Source organism: Hippocampus bargibanti, linkage group LG14 (assembly GCF_051943395.1).
Source record: "Hippocampus bargibanti isolate YZ-2025 linkage group LG14, ASM5194339v1, whole genome shotgun sequence".
Classification (NCBI taxonomy): domain Eukaryota; kingdom Metazoa; phylum Chordata; class Actinopteri; order Syngnathiformes; family Syngnathidae; genus Hippocampus; species Hippocampus bargibanti.
In genome coordinates this window covers 19,942,683-19,958,773 of record NC_142747.1, presented here as the reverse complement: position 1 = coordinate 19,958,773, position 16,091 = coordinate 19,942,683, and the positions used below count along the sequence as shown (strand labels likewise).

At 38.7% G+C, this 16,091-nt stretch overlaps 1 protein-coding gene across 1 annotated transcript in view; it reads left to right on the top strand.

Annotated features, from left to right (window-relative positions):
• ryr1b (ryanodine receptor 1b (skeletal)) overlaps window positions 1-16,091 on the top strand; it is a 92,176-nt gene that overhangs the window by 58,878 nt on the left and 17,207 nt on the right. Inside the window, exons 68-87 of the mRNA XM_089012913.1 lie at window positions 646-754; window positions 842-923; window positions 1,030-1,160; window positions 2,301-2,621; window positions 3,567-3,807; window positions 3,880-3,967; window positions 4,106-4,198; window positions 5,709-5,723; window positions 9,125-9,295; window positions 9,393-9,452; window positions 10,312-10,446; window positions 10,734-10,846; window positions 11,513-11,609; window positions 12,404-12,510; window positions 12,577-12,628; window positions 13,643-13,723; window positions 13,805-13,904; window positions 14,990-15,069; window positions 15,662-15,738; window positions 15,958-16,031. Of these exons, the coding sequence (XP_088869039.1) occupies window positions 646-754; window positions 842-923; window positions 1,030-1,160; window positions 2,301-2,621; window positions 3,567-3,807; window positions 3,880-3,967; window positions 4,106-4,198; window positions 5,709-5,723; window positions 9,125-9,295; window positions 9,393-9,452; window positions 10,312-10,446; window positions 10,734-10,846; window positions 11,513-11,609; window positions 12,404-12,510; window positions 12,577-12,628; window positions 13,643-13,723; window positions 13,805-13,904; window positions 14,990-15,069; window positions 15,662-15,738; window positions 15,958-16,031 (2,227 nt within the window). The remainder of the gene's footprint in view (window positions 1-645; window positions 755-841; window positions 924-1,029; window positions 1,161-2,300; window positions 2,622-3,566; window positions 3,808-3,879; window positions 3,968-4,105; window positions 4,199-5,708; window positions 5,724-9,124; window positions 9,296-9,392; window positions 9,453-10,311; window positions 10,447-10,733; window positions 10,847-11,512; window positions 11,610-12,403; window positions 12,511-12,576; window positions 12,629-13,642; window positions 13,724-13,804; window positions 13,905-14,989; window positions 15,070-15,661; window positions 15,739-15,957; window positions 16,032-16,091) is intronic.

Genomic DNA, 16,091 nt, shown 5'->3' with positions numbered 1-16,091 from the left:
AGAGAGAGAGAGAAAATGGATAGAAAACAGTGAAATTTGGACTCGTTTCAACTATGATAGTTCAAAGGTAGAGTGTAGACTGCAAGGTTAAAATTCCCATCAATCGGGCTCCACAAATAACCCACACAAGCCATCTGTACACTTGATGCAAAAAGCGATCAACCCAGCTAAACAGAACACAATTGATGAGGAACAAGGTAAAATTATAGCAGAGGAAGCACCTACAAGTGATCATTCCTCAAGATGGTGAAAGAAGAAGGCTACGTTCCTCATCCAGTGTTTAATGCTGATGAAACCGGCCACTACATTCCATCATGCCATCAACAACCATCACAAAGGTCAATAAAACCACTTTATTATACATGACAGTTTATTTCTTTAATTATAATACCATAGCACATTCATTATACATAAAATAAGGTATATTTCGGGTAGTTTTAAGGCTGAGAAAATTATAAAATTATATTTTATGGGGACCTTGGAACGGATTATTCTCATTTTAATGGTTTCCTATGCGAAATAAATTTTTGGGATACACACTTTTTGCCTTACACACTCTGTGTGGGAACAAATTAAGTTCATAAGCCAATGTATCACTGTACAACTAAACCGAACATCACGAGTGAACCTTAATGCTCGCCGTAGGTGAAAGGTGTGGCCCAAAACATCAATTACACCACCAACGCTCTCCTGCCCGTCCTCACGTCTCTCTTCGGCCACATCGCTCAGCACCAGTTCGGGGATGATGTCATGAGTGAGTCTGATCGGGTTCTAAAGTCATCCTCGTGCCATGGTTTGTTGTTAGCAACCCGTGTAACGCTTTTACTTTCCTTCTCCTCAGTGGACGACTTGCAAATCTCCTGTTATCGGATTATGTGCAGCATTTACTCGCTGGGCACTGTGAAGACGCCACATGCAGAAAAGTAATTCATCTCTATTCCTCTTCATCTATTTTCTCTCCCTTCTCCTTCTTTGAGGGATTCTTTATCCTCCCAATGTTTGGTCATTGCCTTCTCTCTACTTACGCAGACAACGTCCTGCTCTCGGCGAGTGTTTGGCTCACCTCGCAGCCGCCATGCCGGTCGCCTTCCTTGAGCCTGAACTGAATGAGTTCAATGCTTTTTCAGTTTACACCACCAAGACCCCCCGGGAAAGAACCAGTGAGTCTAATTAGCCACCGTCATGAATGTTTGACTTGTCAAATGATTTCATTGTTTTCCAGTAAAAAATACGGTACATTAAAGGACAACCGACGTCTACGGACAAGTTGTGTCCATAATTTGTAAAATGGCTTCAAATGACTTCTACTGAGCGTATTTTACAAAGATTCTACCGCATAAAGCTATGGTTTATGTTTTAAGACTCACACTGAATATTCATGAAGTGTTGTTTTCGTGTTGATGACGATGCCCTAAGTGACGTCACGGAGGGAACGCCCCTGAGCGAGAAAGCGACACACAATGCATTTTGGGTACTTTTCTTCATCTCAAAACACAGTGTTGATGGCGAAATTAGAAGGAAAACGACATAAATAACGCGATGGTGAATCGTTGTGTGTCGCAGCCAATTGCGGTAACGTGCACAAAGAAGGTGTACGTTTGCACAAATTCCCAGCGGACAAATCAGCCCATTTCCAACGGAGCTTGTGCGCCATCTTGTGGATTTCCAAGGCGCTACATTGGAGTCCAGACGGCTCGAATTGATACGGAAGGACTTCTTGAATGGATTGCAAACATTTATGCTTTCCTCTTCAGAACTATTTGAATCATATTCATAACTGGACGAGTAACAAGAAAACATCTTCTCCGTTTTGATTCTGGAGCAAGGCAGTTTGTGAAGGAGTATCACGGTGTGACATCACGAATAAAGGGGCGGGACTTTCTGAATTTGCCCAGTTCCTAGCTCATTTTGTGGCAGTTTTGGGACACTTTGTCATTTTTATTGGTGTTTTGCATTGACTGAAAATATCAGCCTGCGTGTTTTGGGTATTTTAGATGCTATAAAACGTTTTCTGATGTCAGTTAGGTAACAAAAAAAACGTGTCGGTTCTCCTTTAAAGCTTCGGTCAGACCTCTGGCAATGTTTTTCCCTCCCACGAGGGCACATTATTTGCCTTTTATACAGCCGCCTCAATTTCAAGCTCCGATTACTCCAGACCCATATAACTTAGGAATTAACATGTTTTTTTTCTGATGAAAGAAGAGAGTCTGTTTATTACACAGCATTGAATGTTTATGTAGTCCTAAAACTCAATATTCTCCTGAAATTTGAGTGAAAATGACAATGACCGTGTGTTCCAGTTCTGGGTCTTCCTAGCCAAGTGGAGGAGCTCTGTCCCGACATCCCCGAGCTGGATATCCTCATGAAGGAGATCCATGACCTGGCAGAGTCAGGGGCACGCTACACGGAAATGCCTCACGTGATCGAGATTACTTTGCCCATGCTGTGCAATTACCTCCCGCGCTGGTGGGAGAGAGGCTTGGAAAATTTTCCCGAGCTTGAGGGCCAGATCTGTACCTCGGTCACCTCTGAGCATCTCAACCAGCTCCTTGGTAGCATCATGAAGATAGTGGTCAACAACCTGGGTATCGACGAGGCGTCCTGGATGAAGAGGTTGGCAGGTTCGTGGGAGCTTAGATTTGAACAAAATGGTCGCATTGTGTTCTCCTTCCGCAACTGCTACACTGGATCACGTCAGGGTCACCAGTGGAGCAGTTGAGGAAGGAGAACACACCACTGACTGGAGTACGTCTTTATTCCAACTGCTAACAAATCTGACTTGAACCAGGAAAAATGCAGTAACATATTCTTAACATAGACACGCCCCCACTGTGCACCTGTTGGGTGAGATGCCTGGTCCTAGTGCCCGCCACACTTTCATAGTTTTGTTTGGGAAAAGTGCTAAGTCCAAAATACTGCACGTCGACATACGTTGAGCCAATAAAAAAAAAGACTAATACCGAGTATGTATAAAAGCAGGTACAAAAATATGTCTTAAGATTGAGCTGTACAAGGGGAGAACAATTTTTCAGGCAAAAAGAACTATGACTGATGTACTATCATCCTTACGAACATTCCAGTTACGAACAACGGTACATACGAACATTTTTGTCGTAACATATGTAGTATTCTCCTCAGTTGTACATGTACATATCTTTATAGAACATATATTTTTATTTTTCAGTACGCTCATATAAGTTGTTTAAGGCTTATATAAGTAACCTGTATTGGTTTGTACTGAAAAATAAAAATATATGCTCTATAAAGATATGTACATGTACAACTGAGGGGAATACTACATATGTTATGACAAAAATGTTGACAAGGATGTCTTGTATATGGATTCATATTCACATTTCTGAGATATAGTATTTCAAATGTTCTTGAAAGCGTACTGAAAAATAAAAATATATGCTCTATAAAGATATGTACATGTACAACTGAGAAGAATACTACATATGTTATGACAAAAATGTTCGTATGTACCATCGTTCGTAACTCGAATGTTCGTAAGTAGAGGATCGTCTGTATATCATCATGAAGATTTGGTCTCACAATGCGTGCAGTATTTGCTCAGCCAATCGTGAGCCGAGCCAAGCCCGAGATGCTCAAATCGCACTTCATACCCACCATGGAGAAGCTAAAGAAGCGCTCAGGCAAAGTGGTGGCCGAGGAGGACCATCTACGCATGGAAGGCAAGACTGAGGTGGACAGCGAGAACGGAACCATCCGAGATGAGTTTGCCGTGCTGTGCCGGGACCTCTACGCCCTTTACCCTTTGCTCATCCGCTATGTGGACAACAACAGGTAGATTCAGGGAACCGGGAGTCTTACGAAAGATCGTGTTATCCACGTGATGTCATCGCTCTTTGTCCGCAGGGCAAGATGGCTGACGTGTCCCGATCCCGACGCAGAAGAGCTTTTCAGGATGGTGGGCGAGGTCTTCATTTTCTGGTCCAAATCTCACGTGAGTTTTGCCGTCCACGTTTCCTTTGTCGTCTTCACTCATGACACTCAAACGTTATTCGGTTATTCGGACCTCACAAAAGTATTGAAACAGGAATGTGTGTGTGTGTGTTTGTGTGTGTGTGTGCTGTTATCGCAGAATTTCAAGCGCGAGGAACAGAACTTTGTCGTGATGAATGAGATCAACAACATGTCCTTTCTCACCGCTGATAGTAAGAGCAAGATGAGCAAGGTAAGAATGGAAACACACACACACAAACGCACAAACGCACACACACATAAACGTTTATTCAGATTCAAACCGGATTTACACGCGGTGGTTCAAGCGACACAAATCCGATTTCTTTCCTTTTTGTTACATTTTGCCTCTACGTGGCATCATTAGGATACGGTATCTGAAGCATGGTGATCAATGACCTCTGTTTAATGACAAACGATTCGCAGCAGTGAGATCACACCATTATACAGATGCTCCCCTACTTACGAACATTCGAGTTACGAACAACTGTACGTATGAACATTTTTGCTCTCTAACATATGTAGTATTCTTTTCAGTTGTACTTGTACATATCTTGATAGAGCATATATTTTATTAAATGTTTATTTTTCAGTACAAACTAATACAGGTATTTACTGATATAAACCTTATCCATACATCCCCTACAAAATATAACACTGAAACAACTTACGAACAAATTCATCTTACGAACAACCGTTCGGAAGGTATCTCGTTCGTAAATTGGGGAGTGTCTGTATACGATGGACATATTCGTGAAGCTTCATGAAGTACCTGTGATCGTTTTTAACTCCTCTAGATGGCACTCTTGGTTTAAAGATGCAGTAGATTTCCTTTGCACTAACCTTTACATATAAACCGAGAGCACCACCTGGAGGTGTTGAAAAATATCACAAGTGCTTCATGAAGCTTTGTTTTCCCATCACTAGTACATACAAATCCTATGAACTAGTATGATAATACTGTTTGGTACTGAAGAAGTCATAAACTACTGGTACAAAATCACTCCGTCATGACCAATGTTACAATCTAGTAGCGCAGTAGGAGATTTAATTCCTAAGGAAGGTTCATTATTATGTCATTACTGTGAACCACTGCAATATTATGCACAGTATGGATATTAACACTGCGCTTGAATGTAGAAAAAATATTTACTTTATGACTTAATATATAAAGTTGAAAAAATACTGCAATAGACCATTAACTCATTCACTGCCATTCACGAATCTATTCGAGAATTGAAAATATGACATAGAGCGCCATTTCCGAATTTGTTCGGATCTTGTTTTTTCATGCTTGGATGCCGATAAAGCGCTGGCCATGGCCTCTTGCAATGGTTTTCCTTTTCCACAAGGGGGCGTCATTTCCTCCTTTTTTCCATGTTCGCGCTTTGTTCCAGTTTCAGCTGTTGTTAAAGCGCGATATACAGTAAACCAATATTTATGTATTGCATTGTATTTTAGACAGTTGCCCTCATTTCAAGCTCATATAACTCCGGACCTATATAACTTAGGAATTAACTTTTTTTTCCTGATGAAAGAAGAGAGTGTAAGAATTCCAACGCTGTACTTGCGAGATGCGATTTACTTTCACACCACCCATGCGGCAAAATTCCCTGGAGCGTTATTCAGAGGCAGTTTGTGGTGTTGGTGGTGGGTCGACGCTGGCGTATGCTAACTATGCTCTCTCTTTGTATCCTGACTCGGGCTCGGACGGCGTCCGCTAGACCGGAGATGGAAAGGTTAGACTGTGTTTGTGCACGAGCGCTGGGCTGAACGCATGGGCACCTTCTGGGTTTTCTGGCCAATAGCTTCGCGCCGCCGTGGATCGCCGCACTTGTCGCCACGCAGACCTCCGCACATGCTCGCTAATGCGCACGCACGCACGCATGTACACACAATGTGTGATTGAGTCACTGTCCAGTGAAAAGTATCACGACATTTATAAGCGCCTTTCAAAACTCTTAAGGTCACTTTACAGTCACAGGATCGGTTTTTCTATAGGTGAGCAGCGGCAGCCACACACGCCAGCGTTCACTCAACACGGAGGTAACTCAAATAGATAGAAAGCTAGCCAGTAAGCTAATAGATAGAAAATAGATAGCTAATAGCCAGCTAGCTAGATAGCCAGATAGATAGCTAAATAGCTAGCGAGATAACCAAATAAATAAAAAGAAGTGAAGAGAGGAAACTCTTCACACACGCACTACCGTTACCTTCAGAACAATGACCAGGATGTATTTGTTTACTGCTAAGTCAAAATAATGTCCTGTTTTTTTACTAAAACATTTTTTTTAATTTTTTCCTCTTGTTAATAATAATAATAACAATAATAATAATCACCATCATCATAATAATCATCATCATCATTATAATAATCAATCATCAACATAATCATAATAATCATCATCATCATCATCATAATAATCATCATCATCATCATAATAATCAATCATCAACATAATCAAAATAATAATAATAACCATCATCATCATCATAATCGTAATAATAATAATAATCATCATCATCATCATCATCATCATCATCATAATAATCATCATCATCATTATAATAATCAATCATCAACATAATCATAATAATCATCATCATCATCATCATAATAATCATCATCATCATCATAGTAATCATCAACATAATAAAAATAATAATAATAACCATCATCATCATCATAATCGTAATAATAATAATAATAATCATCATCATCATCATCATCATCATAATAATCATAATAATAATCATCATCATAATCAATCATAATCAATATCGTTATCAAAACAATAATAATAATAATAATCATCATCATCATCATCATCATCATAATAGTCGTGATAATAATAATAATAATAATAATACATTTCATTTAAAAGCGCCTTTCAAAACTCTCAAGGACACTTTACAGTCACAGGATATTTTTTCTGCGGGTGAGCAGTGGCAGCCACACGCGCCAGCGTTCACTCAACCCAGAACATGATAGTTATTGGTAAAACAAGCTTATTTTTAAACATAATAATTCCTCAAGTTAATGATTAGTTCCAGCTGTCACATATGTAGTAATAATACTGTTATTTTTCACGACCTTTCAACTTTAGTCAGTGTGTGCGTGCTTGTGTTTGTGCGTGTGTGCGTATTAGTGAGCGGGGGGTCTGGCGCGCCTTGATGAAAATCTCTGTGTTGTAGATTTTAGTGGGCTGACGGGCGTCATGGCGCTCGGTTTAGCAATTTCACGTCCTATTGATGCGTGCTGGCCTGCTGCCGAGCGCCATCATCCCATCATCAAAACGTTTGCCTGTAGATAGTTGCGATTTCTTTTTCATGTTAAATTCCACTGATGGGTGGATTCTTCTCTGATTGTGAGCCTCAACATCAACAACAACATTTGTTTTGTATTATTTTGGGTGTTTTGCGCTATTTCTCTTCTTCTCTGCATGGGAAAAGAATGAACGTGTCATGTCACTCCTAGGCCTTCAGTAGTGCTATATCTGAATCAATCAGCTGCAAGTATGTTGTGATATTACTACACCTCCACTAGAGGGTGCCATTGGCCAGGGAATAACTGGTGACTTGAAGAAACTGTCATTAAACTATTCGATTTTTAACTATGAATGTGTGGATTTGGGATAACCTCAGAAATTTGCACCATTATTTGCTATTTTTGCAAGCTTTGGAGTTGTCCAACCTTAATGATGTCTATCTATTCTTCAGTGAATAATAGCGATGTAACAACAATGGCAATATTACGAAATTGCTATTGCAACAATATTATTGTCGTTCCTGTCACATTATTAAAAGGTTAGTTTCCATTTGTGCAGTTAGCTAGGTAGTTCTATCTATTTTTTTGGCGATCTCATTTGAATTAGGTATATTTTTAGCCACGCTAATACGGTTTTCTCATTTGCTGGGATCCATTATTTGTGAATTATACAAATTCAAAACAAACCAATAACATTTAAACCAGTGGCGGGCCGTGTATTTCATCGCTAGGCCTTCAGTAGTGCTATGTCTGAATAGATCTACAGCTACGAGTGTTGTTTGATTGACTACACGTACACTAGAGGGTGGCAATAGCAAGAAGAATCTGAAGAAATACAATCATTAAACTGTCTTCAGAGCTGTCCAACCTTTCTGAATGATGTCCATCTACTCTTTAAAAGTCCGTCTTGAAAAAGGCTTTAACAGTATATCTGCAATCAAATCAATTTCTTCTCCTTGAACCATTGTGGGTTGACAAAAACCGCTATTAAATCGACACAAAAATATATTTCCTTATACAGCTCGCTACAGATACAGTGTGCTAGCTCTGGCCAGTATGCGCTTATAACTCGCCGCTAGTGATATTATGATTGGCTAGTGTCTAGCCAATGACTAGCCTATGATTGGCTAGTGACTAGCCAATCATTGGTTGCCAACATAGCCATAGCCAACAGATACCTAGCTAGATAGCAACCAGCTAGATACCTAATAGATAGCGAGCTAGCTAGTCATCCAGATAGCTTAAAGATAGCAAATAGCGAGCTAATAATAATAATAATAATAATAATAATAATACATTTAATTTATAAGTGCCTTTCAAAACTCTCAAGGTCACTTTACAGTCGCAGCATCGGTTTTTACGTGGGTGAGCAGTGGCAGCCACACGCGCTAGCGTCCACTCAACCCAGAAGTAACTCAAATAGATAGAAAGCTAGCTAATCGATAGCCAGCTAGACAGTTAGCTGACTAGCTAGATAGCATATAGCTAATAAATAGACAGCTGCATAGCTAGCTAGCTAGCCAGATAGCTATAAGGCGCACTTATTGTTTTCAAAGTGAAGTACAAAATAATGTACTTGTACGTTTTATCTGATGGCACTAGTAGGATCTGATTGATGTTACAGTCACACACACATAGCCACCCTACACATCTAATTCATTGACGCTACTAGTACTAGTACAGAAAGCGTACTTGTTGATCTGAGCTTTATTTTTCTTGTCAGGTCTTTTTTATTGTTTGTGTTCCACTGTGCATGATGTGAATCAGGCCATCACATTGCACATCTTTCTCGTTCCCTTTTATACCTTTGACACTTGACTGAAAAGCATCTTCGGGTCGCCGTCAACGTTTCATTTTGTCCTTTTCTGTCAGTCCGGAGGCTCCGAGCAGGAGCGTACCAAGAAGAAACGGCGGGGGGACCGCTACTCAGTGCAGACGTCGCTCATCGTGGCGGCGTTAAAGAAGATGCTTCCCATCGGATTGAACATGTGCTCACCCGCAGATCAGGAGCTCATCAACATGGCCAAGATTAGATACTCATTGGTATTGTGACACATGGAAGCCAAAATGAATATCTGGACACGCCGTTATCGATTCAGCTCTGCCGAAAAATACATGAAAACGTTCATTTCTCTTGCAGAAAGACACAGATGAAGAAGTGAGGGAATTTTTACACAACAATCTACATTTTCAAGGCAAGGTAAGTTGATTATTGACGATACACAATATCATGCTTTCCGAAAAAAAAATCAATAAAATGAAGAATAGATTGCCCTATTTTCTATAAGGCCCACCTAAAAACATTCAGTTTTCTCGAAATCATTATAATCCCAAGTTCTGATTTATTATTATTATTATTATCATTATTATTATTATTATTATTATTATTATTATTATTATATTCCTTTCATAACTGGTGCTGTGAAATGTAAATTTCTCCACTGCGACACTAATAAAGTCCAATCCAATAATAATAATAATAATAATAATAATAATAATAATAATACATTTCATTTATAAGCGTCTTTCAAAACTCTCAAGGTCACTTCATAGTCACAGGATAGGTTTTTCTGCGGGTGAGCCACGGCAGCCACTTGCGCCAGCGTTCACTTAACCCGGAAGTAACTCAAATAGATAGAAAGCTAGCTAATAGAAGTAATAATAACAATAATACATTTCATTTATAAACGCCTTTTAAAACTGTCACGGTCACTTTATAGTCACAGGTGGGTGAGCAGTGGCAGCCACTCGCTCCAGCAGCGTTCACTCAACCCGGTAGTAACTCAAATACATAGAAAGCTAGCTAGCTAATAGATAGCTAATAAATAGCCAGCTAGACAGCTTGCTATATAACTAATAGATAGCCAGCCAGATTGCTAGCTAGCCAGCCAGTTAGCTAAGAGATAGCAAATAGACAGAAAATAGATAGCTAGCTAGGTAGCCATTTAGGTAACTAACTAACTAGCTAGATAGATAGTTGGATAGCTAAAGAAATAAAAAGAAGTGATGGGAGGAAAATTAGCACAACAGATACCCAATGCGAATTATACGACTTACAGGAAGAAGATCCAGCCATGCGATGGCAAATGTCCTTATATAAGGAGATGTCTGGAAAGGCTGAAGATGCCGAAGATCCCGAGAAGGTGGTCAAAAGGGTCCAAGAAGTGTCTGCTGTCCTCTACCACATTGACCTGGTGAGTACAAACAAAACCAATATACAGTGATACCTTGGTTTACAAACTTAATTGGTTCCCAGATAGACTGTGTAAAGCGAAAAAGTGTGCATCTCAAAAATTAATTTCCCATAGGAAATCATTCAAATGAGAATAATCTGTTCCCAGGTCCTCATAAAACATAATTTTCTACTTTCTAATTTTCTAAGCCTTAAAACTACTTTGTTGCGTATTTTGTCAATAAAAGCCTGAATCCCGCCTCTCCATTTGGTGGCACGTGAAGGCTTTGTTTTCTTTTTGTATTGTAGACAGAACATCCCTTCAAATCCAAGAAGATGGTGTGGCACAAGCTTCTATCCAAACAACGAAGGAGGGCCGTGGTGGCCTGTTTCCGGATGACACCCCTCTACAATATCCCCACGTGATGATTCTCCCCTAATACGGTGGTTCTCAAACGCTTGAGGGTCTGCAACGGTTCTATTTTGGCTCACCTAAACCACAATCGGTTGTTACCTACCTGAGCAACCATTTCAGTTGACAAGAAGCGACAAAATGGCCGCTCTCTGGGATGGCTAAAATTGGGTAGATGATGCTGTCTAACGCTTACTATCTATTCGCTGGCTATTAGCGATCTATTCGTTAGCTATTGGCTATCTATTCACTAGCTATTAGCTATCTATTCATTAACTATTAGCTATCTATTCACTAGGTATTAGCTATGCATTCGCTACGTATTAGCTATCTATTTGCCAGCTAGTTACTTCCGCTACTTGAGCGAATGCTGGCGCGTGTGGCTGCCGCTGCTCACCCACAGAAAAACTGATCCTGTGACTGAAAAGTTACCTTGAGAGTTTTGAAAGGCGCTTAGAAATGACATTTATTATTATTATTATTATTGTTATTATTATTATTATTATTATTATTATTATTATTACAAAAACACGATATTGTATGAATCAGAATCCTATATTTCAAGTGCCTAAAAAAATAATGTTATAAAGGTGTCCCGGGCTCAAAGGTTTGAGAACTACAAAAATGCTTAATGATTTGAAGCATGAATAATGCTAACAAAACGTCCGTTTTGCAGGCACAGAGCCACCAACATGTTTCTGGATGCCTACAAACGCAACTGGTTGGAAACGGAAGGCTACTCGTTTGAGGACAAGATGATTGACGATTTATCGGTCCGTCATATTCCCTTCGACTAGAGTACTTTTCTTCAAGTGAAACTAGAATTCACAAACATGGAGCTAACTATCTATTTTTTTTAAATAAATATCTATCTATCTATCTATCTATCTATCTATCTATCTATCTATCTATCTATCTATCTATCTATCTATCTATCTATCTATCTATCTATCTATCTATCTATCTATCTATCTACGTATCTAGCTAGCTAGCTAGCTAGCTAGCTTTATTTATTTCTATATTTTATGTATTTTGTGTTTATTTATGTATTGATGTATTTATTTATTGTGTGCCTTTTTAGTTACTTATCTATCTTTTTATTTATTTAGTTATTTATTGATCTAGCTAGCTAGCTAACTTCATTTACTTATATATTTATTTATTTACTTTGTGTTTATTTATGTATTAATTAATCTATTTATTGGCTGTTTATTTATTTGTGAACGTAATTATTTATCTATTAAGGTATTTAGCTAGCTTGCTATCTAGTAAGCTATCTAGCGAGCTATCTTTATTTATATACGTATTTATTTATTTATTTATTGTTTATTTATGTATTAATTAATGTATTTATTTATTTATTTATTTATGGACAAAAGTGATTCAGTTTGACTTATTTGAATTAGAAATGAAATGTATTATGATGATGATGATTATTATTATTGTTATTATTATTATTATAGAAATGTCATTTAGATAGACATTTTTAATGAAGAACTTCTTAATATGTGTGAATGAAAAATGAACAAAATGTCAGGGTTAAGCTGGTTGTGTGTCCCTTGAATAGAAAGCCCTGGAGGAGGAAGAGGAAGAGGAAGAAGAGACGGAAACCAAGCCCGACCCGCTTCATCAACTCATTCTGCATTTCAGCCGAACCGCTTTGACGGAAAAAACGTACATTTGTCTCGGATTTGTCTTCTTTCCCCTCCTCCTTTCTCATTGACTGTTTTGTTGCCACAGAAAATTGGATGTGGACCACCTCTATATGTCATATGCTGACATTATGGCAAAGGTAAGCACTCGCACCGCTTTATGCTCACGTTGTCGAATAAATACATCCATAAATGAATAAATATGAATTCTCCATTCAAAAAAAAGATGTTGTTTATTGCGATCGGAAAATGACATTTTTCCAACATTTTGCAACCTGTTAATTCCCGATGCCATTTGGTGCATAAATAAATGCATCAATAAATAAATACATACATAAATATATACATACATAAACACATCCATAAATAAATAAATAAATATTCATTCAAAAAAGTCATTTTACATAACATACATAAATGCATACACAAATGCATACATAAATGCATACATAAATGCATACATAAATGCATAAATAAATAAATAAATAAATAAATACATACATACATACATACATAAATAAATATTCATTCAAAAAAGTCATTTTACATAACATACACAAATGGATACATAAATGCATACATAAATAAATAAATAAATACATACATACATAAATAAATAAATATTCATTCAAAAAAGACATTTTACATAACATACATAAATGCATAAATAAATAAATAAATGCATACATACAGTAAAGTCTCGTTATATCGATATCGGTTATATCGATAGTACCGCTTATTACGATACTATTTCTATGAACGCAAGGAGAAAATTACATGCGCACAGGGTCGGATATATCGATAGTCCCGGTTATATCGATATTTTTTTGGACTCCCGAGAATATCGATATAACGAGACTTTACTGTACATACATAAACACATCCATAAACGCATCCATAAATGCATAAATAAATAAATGCATAAATAAATAAGAATCCATTCAAAAACGATGTTGTGGATTGCGATAACATGCCATTTTTTTCAACATTTTGCATTACTGTTGCATTGCATTATGCATTATAATTATTAGGAGGTCTCGCCTAGACTCAAAAAGTTCTAAAAAAAAAAAAAAAAAACATGTCATAAGTGACACTCCTGCATGTCAAAGGCCTTGAAATTCATTTGCTCTTTTCATTGTGTTATCTCCTTGCAGAGTTGCCATCTTGGTGAGGATGACGAAGGGGGAGATCAGGAGGGGGAGGAGCCAACCATTGAGGTGCAGCAGACAGAGATGGTATGAGGGGTTGAGGGGGGCAGTGCATTCCGTATGTGCATAATTACAACCACTTCCCTCCCGCTGTGCCCCCCCCACCAGGAAAAGGAGATGGAGAAGCAAAGGCTCCTGTACCAGCAGTCCCGTTTACACAATCGCGGGGCCGCTGAGATGGTCCTGCAGATGATCAGCGCCTGCAAAGGTAGACTTCGTCACGCGTCGTGTACCCTTACCAACCTTCCCATAAAAGTCTTTCAATGCCAAACTGCAATGTTGTTGGGATTTACTATACAGTACATACAGTCATAACTCAGCAAGTAAATCCAAGTGAGCACCAGCCCAGCGACCACTGCCATTAACTCATTCACTGCCAGACGATGTGCAAAAAATGTGTCCACTCCAGTGCCAGGGTTTTTGTCATTGTCACATGAATTCCAGGACCCACAGAATATTACGTTTTAGCACTACATAAACATTCAATGCAGCGTTAGAAACCTTAGACCACGGGTGTCAAAGTCATGGCCCGGGGGCCAAATCCGGCCCCCACATCAATTTTTTTCGGCCCGTGAAAGCAAATTAAACTTGTGAACCTCCATGATGCTGGCTAAAATCCTAACCAAAATGTCTTATTTTTGGATGTAGCACTCATTCTTGACCTCAGATTTGAAAACTAGTTATTCATTAATTTGTTGTGCGCTCTCTATGTAATATAAGGAGTGGATGAAACCTTCTAAATTCATAACGGCCAGAAAGAGGAAACAGGAACTACAATGTGTCCCGCGGCAAAAAAAAAAAAAGACTTTGACACCCCTGCCTTCGACTCTCTTCTTTCATCAGAAAAAAAATAGTTAATTCCTAAATCGTATGGGTCTGGAGTTATATGATATTGAAATGAGAGCTGATGTCCAAAATACAATGCAATGAATACATATTGGTTATATAGCGCTTGTACAACAGCTAAAGCTGGAACAAACCGCTAATATGGAAAACAGGGAAATGCTGCCCCCTTGTGGAAGGAAAAAAAACCATTGCCGGAGGTTTGACCAGTGCTTTATCGGCACTCAAGCATGAAAAAAAAAAAACAATTTTGGGGAATGGCGCTCTCCGTCATATTTTCAATTCCGTAATAAATTTGGGAATGGCAGTGAATGAGTTAATAATGCCATGTTTGATTTCATAACGCCATGTGTTGTTTTTTATTATTATCATTATTATATATTATGTATATTTTTCTGTGTCGAACGCATTTAAATGTCTACAATTATTGAGCCAGGTTGTTTGTATCAGGTGAGCCTGGATCGATGCTTTCTTCCACTCTCAAACTTGGAATCTCCATTCTCAATGGAGGCAACTGCGACGTGCAGCAGGTCAGTCATTGTGTAGAGTTCTGTCAGAGATGTTCGATCGGACACTATGGACAAAGGCTCAAACGCAGAAAGATTGTCTTTTACTGCCGGCAGGAGACGTAGCCATTCATGACAGACGCCTGAATCCTGCAGCCCTCTGCCAAGCTATTTATTGAGAGTATATGCAAATGAAAGTGATACATTAGTAAAACATAGTTTTCTTGATTAGAATACCACGCCACTGGAACGTTCTAAGCACCAACAGCTGTAAGCAATAAAACATTGTCTCTTCCATGAACTGATAAATTTGTAAAATAACTCTTCCTGTAAAGGAGTTTCAAGTCGTAAATTGCTTCGGTGATAAAGGAGTTTCCCAAGTCCTAAATTCTGTCCCAAGGCCAGATCTTCGACCGAGATGAAGATGACAGTTTAACAAGCTGTGTCTGTTGACCTCAGATTGACCCCAGGTTTTTCTGTGCTTCAATTGTGTACTGAGTCACGCATGTTGACTAAGCATATAACTGCATGAACATTTTAAATATGATAACTTCTTATTCTCCATCAAATAGAAATCTGTCACTCATCATATTCTTTGCTTTTTGTCTACCTGTAGAGAATGCTGGACTACCTAAAGGACAAAAAGGACGTGGGCTTCTTCTTGAGCGTTCAATCTCTCATGCAATCCTGCAGGTCTCTAACGTAGTTTTCATTTGATGTGACTTCACTTTGAATATTTCTCTGCATTCTCTACTGAAATCCTGTTTTGAAATTGATAAGTCGCAGCTTCATGAATTTTCTTGCTAACTAAAGCCTTCCCGATGACAACTGCAGTCGAGAACTTTGAGCACAAAGGCTGCACATCGTGTGGAGTAGATGTTTGTTGTCTAACTGTGTGTTGTTTATGATCAGCGTTTTGGATCTGAACGCTTTCGAGAGACAAAACAAAGCTGAAGGACTTGGAATGGTGTCAGAAGAAGGCACGAGTGAGTGCAATCGGCACACCTGCACACACTAATAAAATATTATGATGACGTACTTGTCAA